Source organism: Lolium perenne, chromosome 4 (genome assembly GCF_019359855.2).
Source record: "Lolium perenne isolate Kyuss_39 chromosome 4, Kyuss_2.0, whole genome shotgun sequence".
Lineage (NCBI taxonomy): Eukaryota > Viridiplantae > Streptophyta > Magnoliopsida > Poales > Poaceae > Lolium > Lolium perenne.
In genome coordinates, this window is record NC_067247.2 from 106,731,745 (window position 1) to 106,746,755 (window position 15,011).

Sequence of the window (15,011 nt, forward strand, 5' to 3'; positions counted from 1 at the left end):
AAATACGTGTTCTGGTTCCGTAAGCAAGGAGAAGGTGGTCTGAAGATTATGCTTGACTGTGTGTGAGAGCAGCCCGATTCAGACTTCGCTCGTGAAGACTATAGCTATCTAAAATTTTCGTTTATGTCATGTCTGTTGGTACACTTTTAGTATGGTGCACATTTATGTCATTTTTAACGGTACACTATAGCCCGTGAACACTTTTATGACAATGTGTGAAGAGTTCGGTCGTGAATGCTTATGAATTATATCCAGCTTATTTCTCTACAAATTTGGACATGAACAAGTGTTCTATGAGGGTTGTAGCATTGTGAAATTTGTTGATGCCCCACTCGACAGTGGCACTATAGATATGTCAAATATGTACATTGCAGACCGAGTAATGTGCAAAAAAGACCATATATTTTTAAAAATTCTTCGTTACAAACAATTGAAATCGTAATTAAAAAATATTTTGCACCGTCGTACTAGCTACAAGCCATTGTTGTGTGGTGCCATGCAGAACCATGGTATGCTTGTAGGTGATCAGCACCTTTGAACATGTATTGCTGCTCCAAAAGAGAGAGGGAGAAGTAAGTTATCGATGCGTCCGCCGAATGCAAAGCAGTGTCTTATCACATGCATAGAGTGGCCTCCTTGTATGGGCTGGGTACTAACAGGCTGGCCCAGATATCCATCGAGAGCTTGCCTAATTATAGTATTAACAGCAGATGCCCTAGTTAGCGGCACGTCCGACGCACCACGGCTAACTACCCACAATTTGTTCTTCAAGTCAACGTCGCCTTCCATCGCCGTCTGGAGAAGATAGGAGTCCTTTCGTCGGCGGAGCCTACAGCTCAATCTAACGACGGCAACATCCGTGTTCCAGCCTTCCAGGTGCGCGCGTTTGCAATCTCGTTTATCATCGATCCTTTCACCCACTTGATCTAGAGTGCGCTTGATCTAAACCTTCATTCTTTGCCGGACGTGTAAGTTTTAGGTTGACATTTACGCTGTAGATGGTTAGGAGATTTTCTATGTCGGCAATAATTATTGTTTGTATATGTTATTTGCATAATGGATGAATTAGATGGCCCGGTCTATTGTGACTACACATTGTGGACGGATCTCGTAGCCACTTTCTCAGGACCTCAACGTGCGAGGTTTAGCTCTACTAGTTTGCGGACGATGTTGCAACTGCCAGCCTTCGCCACGTGCACAAATATGATTAGATTTATGATAGAGCTATATGATCCTAAAACTGAGACATTCGTCGTACAAGACAAGGCAGGAGCGATAACTGCAACCTCTGTAGACATAGAATGCATTTATGGTCTACGTAATGAGGGTTATTCCGCTTTTGATATAATTGATCAAGAATGTCTAACAAGTAGAAGGAAAATACCGCCTAGTTATCTCAGCAAGTCTAGTGGAAATCTAGTTATTTCCGACTTGATTGCTGACATACAGAGAGAGAAAGCTTCCGATGATGACTTTGTGCGGAAAGCAGTGCTTGTGCTAATTGGCACGGTTCTTGCGCCATCTGGCCCAAAAACAGTCGATAGAGATCACTACTATTTAGTGGAGGATGTTCCTAGACTGTTTAACATTAACTGGAATCACTTCACATTGCGTTACCTCCTTGATAATTTGTCTGCTTACACAAGATCAGCAGCAAAAGGTAGGGGATGGCCGGTTGGAAATCTTTGTCTCACTCAGGTATGCAAACATGATTAGCACTATATTTGATGTATGTGACAATTTGAAACTTATTTCATTTAAAATGTGTTGTTTGTAGCTACTATACTGGGAAAAGGTGGTAGTCGTCGATGATCCTACGTATATTCCACACAAGTCTATTCAGCCACTAATGAAAAACTGGACTGAAGCGGAAGCGGAAAGGAGGTCGCAGTACGACTATGCAAATGGTCGTGGGAGAGGCAAAGTGAAGGTTTTGTTTTTATCACTACTTCTAGCTACATTATATCATAGTCGACGTTGTGTTGTTATATTAATTTATGACATTTGTTTTCTAATTTGACATGCAGATTATTAATGATCTTACAACTCAAGCCAATGGCAGAGCGCAAACAAAGCAAAACACATCACGGAATGGTGAACAGTCACGTTCGACACGTTCGAGACAGAGGCTTAGTAACAAGGACATACTATTGGAAAGTTTGAAGAAGGAACTGACAGATCACATTGACAAACAATTAGCACTTGTACCAAAGAGATGTGCAGAGGTGAGGAGCCATACATTTTACGAACACGAAAGTATTACATTATCAGTAATGAATAATTATGGTACTACTTGTTTTGCAGGAAGTCCTAAAAATTCTAAATAAGAATGGTGTCATGTACAAACCGGTTGAAGGATCAGAGTCAGGGAAAGGAGGAGATGAGGAAGAAGACACTTCTATTCACATCGATGATTCGTCTAAGAAAGAATTCATGTACAAGAACAGTTCTGACGAGTTAGATGCTTTAATTAGCAATTTAACAAAGGCTTCTGGTAAGTTTGTCACACCTCCTAAGCATAATGGGGTGCCGGAGGCAGGAGATAATGTGTACATCACACCAGGAAACCTTGGTAACACGGAGGGTACACAAGATAATCCTTTTATCTTAAATGATACCACAAAACTGGCATCATCCTCAGATATACTGGATGACATTTTCGCAAGATCTACCACCAAGGTGAATGCTGGACAGAAGGATGACCTACATGACGGTGAACATGAAGTTATGAGTACTCATAGTGTTGAAACAATGGGACGAGAGGCTAGTAGGAAGAAGGGCAATACAGCAAAGTGTGCAAATAGTAATGGTAGAAGGAGAAACGCAGCGGCGGTACAAGTTGGAGGGAAAAGAAAACGGACGACGAATCAAAAATATGGATCACCATATGTGGTCGCGAAACCTAGAGCAAAACGTCAAAGCCGTGTAAAGAAAGGTAACACCATTTATTCGTTATTTCTTTGTTGGCAAATAAATGATGCTGCAACCTGTAACACATATGTTATTACTATTTTGTGCATCAGGATTGTTTGCAGAACATGAAGTTGGGGTATCTTCGGCAGTACCAACACAGCAGGAAATAGAAGCTGCCGCTTTATATGTTAAAACAATATCCAAGCTACCAAAACAAGCATCTAAAGGAGTGTACAAGAATGAATATGGCGCCAGCTTGTCTTCAGAAAAGCTTAACGTCGTTCTTGCGCACGAATGGCTATCTGATGATGTAAGTCTTCAAAACCAAAAGTTTGCGTTATACTCGTAATTAAACTATTTGAATTTGAAAATATTGTTGTTGTTTTCAGATTATTGATGCTGCTATTGGGTATTTGTCTCTCCGTGTTGGGTCTGATCGAATGTTATGTCCAGCGTGGAGGACAAACTATCTCCTTGAACAAGCAGAAAAACAATACAGAAAAAATACAATATTAGAAATATAGATGAGGTAGTTACAAGACCAGGAGCCTTAGGTAGGGTTATGGATGAATATTTCAAGCGTGAGAAGGTAACAGCAGTTTCTTTCAATGTTTCATGCGAAATTAGAATAAAACAATATGATAATTGACAAAGTTTTTTCCTTCTCTTGTAGACATTTTTCGCACTGAACATACGGAAAACTCATTACATAACTGTTGTCATGCATACAAAGAAGAAGGAATTCCAGGTCCTTGATCCTCTGTTTGTTTTAGGGCTGTCAAAATCAGTTGTGGAAGACTTGGTATTACACTCTCTACATACATGTCTTTGTGTACTTTGTCATGTTTGTGCAGTAATATATTTGTTGTTTCGTATATTGGGCAAATTTCACAGGACATACAAGAAGCAAACAATACTTGTGACTGTTATCACCAGAATTTGACCGAGTCAGAGGTGGGCCGCGATCAAGATGGGCTTGAAGAATATACATGGAAGAATATATGTGAATCGGCCTTATATGCAAAGTTTGGGCTAGTTTGCCCGTGTATCTGTAATATAGTAGGATACGTGTCGATTAGATAGAGTTTGGCTCGTGCCCGGTTGGGATTATTCCCACGTTAGAAAGTCTACGGACTATAAATATGTATCTAGGGTTTATGAAATAGACAACAATCACGTTCACCACAAACCAATCTAGGCGCATCGCCAACTCCCTTGTCTCGAGGGTTTCTTCCGGGTAAGCATCATGCTGCCTAGATCGCATCTTGCGATCTAGGCAGTACACGTTTATTCGCTGTTCATGCGTTGCTCGTACTGAAGCCTTTTTGATGGCGAGCAACGTAGTTATCTTAGATGTGTTAGGGTTAGCATTGTTCATCGTATCATATGCTGTCGTCGTGCAACCCTTAGACGTCTAGCCGCCCTTACACCTATCTTAGGTGTAAGGGCGGCACCCCGCTTGATCATTATTTAGTAGATCCGATCCGTTATGGTTTCTCCTTGTTCTTCAAGGATTAGTTTAATATCTGCATAGTTAGGCCTTACAAACGGGTTGAAGGATCCAGTGGCGCGTAGGGTGTAGTTTGCTAGCCCTAGACAGGATGTTCCGGGGATCAACTTCGTGTTGGTTTTTAGGCCTTGTCTAGGGTCGGTTTACGATCACCGTGCGTGGCCGCCAGGCTCAATCACGAGTAGGATGTTCCGATTATGTGGTGAAAACCCTAAATCGTAGTAGGTTGTTTTAGCTTTATATTGATCAAGCAGGACCACCATATATTCGTACACCTCGTACGGATCATGGGTGGATCGGCTCTTTGAGCCGATTCACAGGACAACCTGAGAGCCGATCGAGGCTCGTATTTAATGTTTACGTGTATGCCATGCAGGAAACTAAGCGAGGCACATCCATCACCTTCCTGACCAGGTATAGGTCAGGTGGCACGCCCTTGCACCAGCATCGGACGTGCGTGCCGAGTCTTTGCGGGCCGTCGCTCGGAGGGACCAGGGCCAGCCGCAGCCCTGGGAGCCTCCCGGCTCTACTGTGTTGCCCGTCGCTGCTCGCCGGTGGGTTTCTGACCGCAACACATTCTGGCACGCCCGGTGGGACAGTCTTCGACATCAACCGCATCGCCATCTACATCTGAGATGGTGGAAGGCACCCCAGTCACGTACGAGGATCTGACCGAGGAGCTCAAGAAGAAGTATGACGAGGTCAAAGCAATCCTCGAAGCCGACCTCATCGGCTCTTTTCACAGAACCCGCTCACATGGCATCAGGTGGAAAGGGTTCTCACCTGAAGGCGCGCTCGATGGAGTGGACCTGTCCGCCCCATCAGAAGAACGCACCAGGTCCCTGCGTCAGGAGATTAACTTCAAGGTAGCTCACTCGCTACACCGCCATTCTGAGAGCCTGGTGAACACTTTGGAGCGTGTCGCTCTTCGGGTGATCCAAGAAATCATGAGGCATCAGTACTCTCCGTCAGGACCAGCTCTAGGGACTTTCCAAGGAGAGATGCCACTCCAGTCCCGTCCACCGCTGCCATTCGCGTTGGCAGCACCAGAAGTGCCGAATTCACCGGCATACGTCGTCTACAAGATCGGTGGTGACCCTAGTGACTACCAGTTCTTGCATGAGGCGCCTAAGGAGATCCCTCACGGATACACGTGCACATATGTGCCAGACTGCAGTAACTGGGCACTCACAAACCAGCATCGCAACAAAGAGGACTTGGGAACAGCAGGAGGAACTTCGGGAACAGATCTTGAGAAGCAGACGTGGCTAGCTAAGTATGCCACTCCGACAAACCTCCAGAGCTCAGCTCTTGCAGTTGGCTCAGAGCTGGAAAAGCAAGCATGGCTGGCTAAGTATGCCACTCCGGCGAATCTTCAGAGTTCGACTCCTGCAGCCAGCACCGCGGATCAGATCAGTACAATCCTGAGAGACCAGTTCGGCATGGTGCCGAAAAGGAGGACAATCGGCTATTCCAAGCCGTACCCCAACGAGTACGAGTTGATCCCGCTACCACCCAAATATCGGCTCCCTGATTTCTCCAAGTTTAATGGATCAGATGGTTCCAGCTCCATCGAGCATGTGAGCCGATATTTGGCACAGCTGGGCACGATCTCAGCATCAGATGAGCTGCGTGTGAGGTTCTTCGCACAGTCCCTCACAGGATCGGCTTTCGGGTGGTACACAGCGCTGCCACCAGACTCAATCCGGACTTGGAAGCAGTTGGAAGAGCAGTTCCACATGCAGTATCACTCAGAGGCTTCCGAGGCTGGCATTGCCGATTTAGCACAAGTACGACAGAAGCGCGGAGAAACAGTGTCAGAATACGTCCAGCGCTTCAGACCGTTAGGAACCGATGCTATTCGGCTCGTGTGACTGAAAAAGAAGCGATCGAGTTGGCGGTGGTGGGTCTCGCATCACCGATCAAGGACGTGGCCTCCCAAGCAGACTACCCTTCATCGGCGCACATGGTGCGAAGGTTGTCGATATATGAACAGCGCCACCCAGATGTATACCAGGACAAATTCAAGCGTGCGGTGGTCCTGGTTGAGGCAGATGAAGACGAAGGCTCTGCGGGAGATCAAGAGGTAGCAGTGGCTGAATGGACTCGGGGGGCAAGCCCCGTGTCCTGCAAGTGGGTTAAGCCACAAGGTCCTCCAAGAGGGTTTGGCTTCGACGTTACCAAAGCTGAGCAGATTTTCGACCTCTTACTTAAGGAGAAGCAGCTAAAGGTACCCGAAGGCCACAAGATCCCCACGGCGCAGGAGCTGAACGGAAAGCCATACTGCAAGTGGCATAACACGTTCACCCATGCCACCAACGACTGCAGGGTGTGGCGGCAGCAGGTCCAAATGGCGATAGAACAAGGGCGTCTAATTTTCAGCCAGTACGCCATGAAAGTCGACACACACCCCTTCCCCGCCGTTAACATGGTGGAGTGCACTTACCCTAGAGGGTGCCAGCCAGGATTCTCGTTCAACATCAACATGGTAGGACCTAGACACCACTCTGGTAAGGACGGAGACGAGGGCAGCTGCTCTCATAGCAAGGACACAGAGGAAGCCGTTCCACGCGATCGGCTCCGTCATGATGGCAAGCGCTACATCACAGAGGGAGAAGTGAGGAATGTGAGATATCAGCGACCTCTCTCTGATCACCTCCTCAACAAGTATGTGGGTCAATATGACCAACGCCGACGACCCAACGACGATGATGAAGCAGATCGTCTAGCTAGGGACGCCAGGAGACATCGTCGGCATGATCGCGACGAGGAGAGATATGAGCGCCACGCCAAGGAGAAGTCAAGAGAGCAAGATGACGAGGATAGGCACTGGGACTGTCCCTTCTTCCGACACTGCTGGGATTCAGGAATGAGCCGATTGCCTATAATCGGCAACTGCCCAGAATGTAGACAGAAGAAGAAGGGTGCAGCTAACGTGTCCGTGTTCAAACGTCTAGGGCCTCTCCCGCCTCGGAACAAGCACGCTGAGTCCTCTCGGGTGGAGGATCTCGAGGATTTGGAAGACGATGATGAAGAAGAAGAAGATAAGTACCACCGGCCAAGGTGGTGCCCTGATGGACTCAGCCGTTCCCAAAAGCGTAGGGTTCAGCGACTACGTGGTTTGGAGGAAGCCGAAAGGTTATACCTGCACACGTTGAGGAAGGCGCGGCCTGATCTGGCCGCTAAAATTCAGCGAACCCTGGACGAAGAAGGTCGACCACAAAGGAAAGAGTGGCGCCCCAGACAAAAGAAAGCCGATGATGAAACATCGGCTGGCACAAACATGGTGTTCATCCTTCCGACGGAGTTTAGTGCTCCAGGATTAGACGAACCACCTGTGGCACAACTTGACTGCGGCCCACGGCCAGTTATCTTTGAGAAGCCACGAGAAAGAAGCTACAGACATCTGAAGGCCCTGTACTTGCGAGGTTATATCAATGGGCAGCCTGTCAACAAGATGCTGGTGGACACCGGAGCGGCAGTCAACATTATGCCATACTCCATGCTACGTCGGTTGGGACGCTCTAGCTCGGATCTGATCAAGACCAACGTGACACTGAGCGATTTCAACGGCCAAGCGTCTGACGCACAAGGTGTTCTGAATGTGGATCTGACCGTAGAAAGGAAAACCATCCCTACGACGTTCTTTATTGTCGATAGCAAGAGCACCTATGCTGTCCTGCTAGGAAGAGATTGGATCCACGCCAACTGTTGCATTCCATCCACGATGCACCAATGCGTAATACAGTGGGATGGAGATGAAGTAGAGGTCGTCCATGCAGATGACTCAGCCGAGATTTCAACGGCTGGCATGAACGCTTGGGAGACAACAGGCCAAGAGCCACTCTCAGGCATCAATTTGGACGACTGCGAGCGCATCGACGTGACGAAGGACGGGGTTAGGCTGGTCTTATCCACCGGCCTGACCGTATAGCAAGAACAAACCTATGGACAAACGTGGCGAGGCCGATCCTTGGGATCGGCCCCAAAGATCTATGGAGGAACATTGCAAAACCTTTATTGAGCGATTCAATCAACATGGAGGCCGATTCCAGCAATCGGCCAAAATTATCCTCACCACACGTTCTGCCTGTGTTCAACGTCGATCTAATGGGCAGCGGTTTTACGTCGGCTGATGAGAGTCAACATTAGTCCTAACGGAGCCGACGTTCAAATACAGTGCCTTGGCTAACTAGAGAGCCGATATCCGCAGTTACCTGACAGATTCGGCTCGGGGGGCACCTAATCAGATGAACATGTGCGATACATGTGCAGTGAAATATTGGGGGCCGATAGAAAAATCGGCCAGTAAAAAAAATTTCTCATGGTATACAGCCGATGCACGAACATCGACTTTAGAGCTAAAAACAAAGCCGATGCACAGCCATCGACTCTAGTACAAATTACACAGGATCTACCAGCTGCGTGTTCCAGACGCGGATTTCGGCCAAGTCGGTTTTCACTGCAGCTTCGAGGCCTTCTGCTTCCTCGAGGGAGTGAACAATGAAAGCTGCCTCAGCTTCAATAAGCCGATTTTGTTGCCCTTGCCCGAACCTTCTCTTCGAGGACTTCCAACCCTTTGCGCAAGACCGCCAGTTCAGCAGTACTGTCAGAGGTGTCAGTTTGGCATACAAGATAGCCTTTTGTTCATTAAGCCGTTGGTGTTTCATCTGCAATATCGGCTTTCGACGGTGGCAAGTCTGGCTGCCTCTGCATGATGGCTGTCTCAGAATTGCCTGAGTTCGAGGCCCTTTGACTGAACTGTGTGTCCTCGCTGCTGTTCTTGCCCTAACTGAGGCTCGGGGGGCAGTTGATTTGGTGGATACTCTGTTTTGGAAGCCGATTGGAGTGTCATCGGCTGACCCTGCATCATAACCTGCTTCAAAAGCGTTGAGTTGTTGCAGAAGAAGACCACCAGGGCTGCTAAAAGGAACTTGAAAGGGAAGCCGTCATCATCTACAGGGTCTGGACCGTCCTATTGCTGCAAGAAGCTGAAGGAGACTGGATTTTCAAAAACAGCCGATGAACAGCCATCGGCTATAGAATTGCAAAGTATTATGGTCAGATATCAAATTACAGTCTGCTTGACTGACGATCTAAATTGGTATCTGAGTCTGGCTTCATGGGTGGCTGAGGCGAAAAGTCCGATACGTTGCTATCGGTCTTGGTGCGGCAAACGAAAGACTTGAAATTGGATTAATTAAGAGTCAAAGTGGAAGAACAATTCTTATTGATTCAAAGGAATGGCTTTACAAGAAAGAGCCGATGGCTCTCAAAAGGATCATCCGATGCCTAATGCACTGCTACTACTAGTCCTACACTAATTGGCCCCTGCTCTAGGGGCCGTCGCTGTCCTCATCATCGCCATTGTAGCTACCATCGGCACTACTTCCAGAGAGTTCCTCGTTGCTGCTGCCCCAGCCCTCGGCCGGAGCCTCTTCTTCCTCGTCATCATCATCGTCCTCGCTGTCTGCCCAAGCGCGGAAGCGCTTCGCCGGCGGATACCCAGCGGAGGAGGAGGAATCATCCTCCTCTTCCTCTTCTTCCTCTGCTTCTTCTTCTTCCTCCTCCTCGTCAGAGGAGGTGGAGTTCACCCAGGAGTGGAGGTCGTCTTCGCTCTCGCTCTTCAGCTCCCCTTCGATGAGGAACTCGAGGTCGTCCTCCCCATCGGTCAGAGGTAAGTAACCATCTGACCCGACGAGTGCTTCGGGTGGGCCATCTGGCATGTGGTCAAAGTTCCACTCCTCCTCGCTCGAGGAGGAAGATTGGAAAGAGAGGCCTGAGGAGATGGGGGAAGAGGAAGACATTGCTACAGGGAAAGAGGGTTTTTTAGGTGCCGATGGCCGGAGCAGAGCAAGGGGATGAAGTGGTGAACCGTTCGGCACAGGTAAATAAAGGGGGTATAGTGGAGATTTAATGCCACAACAGTTTCCGAGGAGGTGGTGCCCAAAGAAAAAAAAACTGCCAAGTCACGCGGAGAAGTTGAGAAGGCAAGGCATCATGATGAAGGATACTGCGACGGTTCTGCCACGACATGACCTGACGAAGAAAAAGCGGAGTGATTTTGGAATTATCGATTCCAAAACCAGGGGGGCATGTGTTATCACCAGAATTTGACCGAGTCAGAGGTGGGCCGCGATCAAGATGGGCTTGAAGAATATACATGGAAGAATATATGTGAATCGGCCTTATATGCAAAGTTTGGGCTAGTTTGCCCGTGTATCTGTAATATAGTAGGATACGTGTCGATTAGATAGAGTTTGGCTCGTGCCCGGTTGGGATTATTCCCACGTTAGAAAGTCTACGGACTATAAATATGTATCTAGGGTTTATGAAATAGACAACAATCACGTTCACCACAAACCAATCTAGGCGCATCGCCAACTCCCTTGTCTCGAGGGTTTCTTCCGGGTAAGCATCATGCTGCCTAGATCGCATCTTGCGATCTAGGCAGTACACGTTTATTCGCTGTTCATGCGTTGCTCGTACTGAAGCCTTTTTGATGGCGAGCAACGTAGTTATCTTAGATGTGTTAGGGTTAGCATTGTTCATCGTATCATATGCTGTCGTCGTGCAACCCTTAGACGTCTAGCCGCCCTTACACCTATCTTAGGTGTAAGGGCGGCACCCCGCTTGATCATTATTTAGTAGATCCGATCCGTTATGGTTGCTCCTTATTCTTCAAGGATTAGTTTAATATCTGCATAGTTAGGCCTTACAAACGGGTTGAAGGATCCAGTGGCGCGTAGGGTGTAGTTTGCTAGCCCTGGACAGGATGTTCCGGGGATCAACTTCGTGTTGGTTTTTAGGCCTTGTCTAGGGTCGGTTTACGATCACCGTGCGTGGCCGCCAGGCTCAATCACGAGTAGGATGTTCCGATTATGTGGTGAAAACCCTAAATCGTAGTAGGTTGTTTTAGCTTTATATTGATCAAGCAGGACCACCATATATTCGTACACCTCGTACGGATCATGGGTGGATCGGCTCTTTGAGCCGATTCACAGGACAACCTGAGAGCCGATCGAGGCTCGTATTTAATGTTTACGTGTATGCCATGCAGGAAACTAAGCGAGGCACATCCATCACCTTCCTGACCAGGTATAGGTCAGGTGGCACGCCCTTGCACCAGCATCGGACGTGCGTGCCGAGTCTTTGCGGGCCGTCGCTCAGAGGGACCAAGGCCAGCCGCAGCCCTGGGAGCCTCCCGGCTCTACTGTGTTGCCCGTCGCTGCTCGCCGGTGGGTTTCTGACCGCAACAGTGACACAGAATATCCTGATGTCAACGAATGGCCTATTAAAAGCTATGATATCCCTAAGCAAACCGATACGTAAGTACCTATATTGCATTACACATAAAGAAAGTCGGTTTTGTATATGCGGACACTTTTAAATTTTGTCACATTATATACCAGCAATTCATGCGGATTATGGGTATTGCAATGTATGGAGCACTGGGACGGAGATCAGATGACTTGCCCGGTTTCTCAGGTTGGCTATACTATGTTCCATGCACTCGGTTAATTTTAACAATGTTAACAAGCCATGTGTATAACACCTTATAATGTTTTGGCAGGCCAGAGTCGATGAATCGAGAGAAAGTACAGTTGCAAACATTGTTTTTTCACCACACAACATTCTTGACAGGGTGAAAAACAAAGTGAGATTGCTAGCAAAGACCAGGAAAATATAAATTTGATAGTGTGACTGTTCGGTTTGCTCCCGCAGAAGGTTTCCGGACACATGTAATATTGAGTTTTTAATTGTCTTCGGTTGTAAACAATATTTATTCGGTTATGATTATCTACAAAATTTTGTAACATTGATTTTATTTCCCATTATCGAAAGTATGCAATTATTTTTATCTTTGTACATGCATGCTATGATGATTATAAGGAAATGCCTACTTCACAATATATAATGTCTTTTGCCATTTTTACAAAAGAACACCAGAGAATTAAGAACATCAGTACAAAATAAAAACATCAGTACGTTGCAAATATTAACAACTCCATCAAATACAAAGCTATAGTCGTCCCATTCATAATTAAGGAAATTTACTGCCCTTTAGATAACTATGAAAGAACTACCCTTCCTGCTGCAGCACATTCCTGCACATGTTCACAGACATAAAATTACACAACAACTCATATGAATCTTTTAAAATATATGAAACAAAATGGCAGAAAAACTTACTTCGGATGAAATATGCATATTGGGTTTCTTCTGTTATGCCCTTCTTCTTGGCATGCCCCGCACACCTGCACCCTACGTTCCTTGTGTCCTAGTGGTCTTCCATTTTTAGTCATTGGAGATTTCTGCGCTTCTTGCCTAGGTGCACCCTTAGTGGACACTTTCAAAGGATCACCAACAACAATATCGCATGGTCCACTAGCATCTTCATTTTCATGCACCGACCTGAGGGGACCATATGCTTTACCTTTAGCATACCCCTCTCTTCTAGAAATTATGCCATCAATGGTACTGTTCAGCAGATCATATTCCTCTGAATTGTTTAATGCAATATGCATAGCCTGTGATACCTTAATATTCATCCTGCTGTATTTTATCCGCTCCTCTGCCCCAGACCAACCCCACCCAAACATGTCGCTGGTGCGTCTAGCTGGCAACCCTAACCTGGCATTTTTTGTGAATCGTCGTAGAGCACAACATTGTGGAATTTCAGTAAATTTCAAGAAATGCAGCACATGTAGTATGTGCTTGCAAGGGATCCCCTTTCTAATCATCCTTTGACAGCTGCACCTTATAATTTCTGCCTCCTTGGGTCTATATTCCACGTAGAACCTGGTCCTTACATGATTCCTCCATGCCACAATGAAGATGTTTGAGTCTCCTGCCTGCATTTTTTCTAAGATCTCTATGCTGCCAATCTTTGAAAGCTCACCTTGAATAATATAGAACACAGCAGGAGTGAAGATTTTTGCAGCAGCAACTTCTAGTTCTCTGAAATTAGTAATTGCCACTGGTGTAGTCTGTGAAGCCGTGCAGCCGTCGTGGGCTTCGTTCTCACGGAGACGGACAATTGCGTTGTCGTAGTGCATAATCATATCAACAATTGTCATTTCCCCATCTAGGTGCAGGTGCAGACAAGAGTTTAAACTTTCACTCCGCTGGTTACTTTTCATACCCAGCCAGAATCCTTGAGAGAGATACGCTGCAGCCCAAAATTTCCTCTTGGTGTACATCCTCTTCATCCATGTTCTGGTTTTTGGGGATTGCCATTTTCTGTAAAATGCATGCCATCGCTCCTCAAATACTTGCTCTGAGGTGGTGTAATACAAAAGAGTCCTGAACTCGTTCAGTGACTTGTTAGGTAGATGCATCTCCATATTTTTTTCAATGTGGAAGCTGCAGATGCGATGCGACACACCAGAAAATACTTCGCCGATTGCGCCGATCATCGCGGCATCTACATCCGTGATTACTGCCTTTGGCTTCTGTTGACACATCGCTTTGAGGAAAGTCTTTAGAAGCCAAACATATGTTTGTTCATTCTCGCTTGAAAGGATGGCACACCCAAAAACCGTTGTCCTACGGTGGTTGTTCAAGCCCACAAAAGGAACAAATGGCATCTTATATTTATTCATCTTGTATGTGCTATCAAACACCAGCACATCTCCGTAGTCCTGGTAATCCCTACGTGACTGGGAATCACACCAGAACATGTGCTTCAGACGGCCTTTTTCATCAACGTCATATTCATAGAAAAATTCAGGGTCCCTCTTTTTCCTCTTTGCCATAATGCGGATGGCTGTGGTAGCATCACCGTCGAAAAGTAGCCTCCTCCTCTCCCTAGAGCACATGTTGTACAAATCCTTTCTTGTGAATCCAACACCGGCAAATGAACCGGAGCCTGCAATGAATTTTCTCATAATGAGGTGCTTCCTGACCCCCATGGATCCCAGTGATAATATCTCAGATCTCTGCGCGTCGTTGATCGTCCTATGGAACCGAAGAAACGGAGTCTGACATGGTTCAGCTGGGTCATGGTTATGTTTGTCACGAAAATCTTCAACAACCCAGAAACCAGTTCTTCCATCAAACTTGACCACCAAACGTGCCTTGCAGCCGCAGCGAGACTCAGGTATGTGCCTATATACACGGCCTTCCGTGGTCAGTTGGTTTTTGGGACGTCTGTCTTGTCTGGAACACACAAAACGCCTTAACCGAATTACTCCATCATCAAACCGCCTAACCTGGTCCAGCCGGACGCTGAACCCATAATCTTTAGCATATCTGTTGTAGAAAGAATATGCTGCTGCTTCAGAAATAAAAGTCATCTCTTTTATCATCCAGTATAAATCCCGATCACTATCAGGCTATTCATTGCCATTGCTACCTTTCTGTGGTTTCTCAGGCTGACTAGCGCTTGGCGTCGCCTGCAAGTAGAAAACGTAGGCATTAATTAAAACTATAAATTTATGTGTTCCAGCTATATGAGACTGATAAAAAAGAGATAACAACCTGGCTCATGTCAACAGAATCCTCAGGAACTGATGCACCTTCCACATCATCAGTGTGGCCCGTGTCCAAGTCAGATTCACCGTAATAGTCGTACTCAAGCTGCGTG

The 15,011-nt window shown here is 46.7% G+C and overlaps 1 protein-coding gene across 1 annotated transcript; it reads right to left on the reverse strand.

The window, feature by feature from the left end:
• Positions 1 to 12,495: 12,495 nt before the first annotated feature.
• LOC127347063 (protein FAR1-RELATED SEQUENCE 5-like) lies at positions 12,496 to 14,721 on the reverse strand. The gene is made up of 2 exons (XM_071829109.1): positions 12,682 to 14,721; positions 12,496 to 12,531 (listed from the first exon to the last, which is right to left on the reverse strand). Exons 1-2 carry the CDS (start codon positions 14,719 to 14,721, stop codon positions 12,496 to 12,498), a joined length of 2,076 nt encoding a protein of 691 aa, XP_071685210.1.
• Between the last annotated feature and the right edge of the window lie 290 nt (positions 14,722 to 15,011).

Coding starts and splice junctions, on each gene's coding strand:
- LOC127347063 (XM_071829109.1), bottom strand. CDS start 14,721: ATGACTTTTATTTCTGAAGCAGCAGCATATTCTTTCTACAACAGATAT. Junction 12,532..12,681: donor ACAAGGAACGTAGGGTGCAG/GTGTGCGGGGCA, acceptor GAACATGTGCAG/GAATGTGCTGCAGCAGGAAG.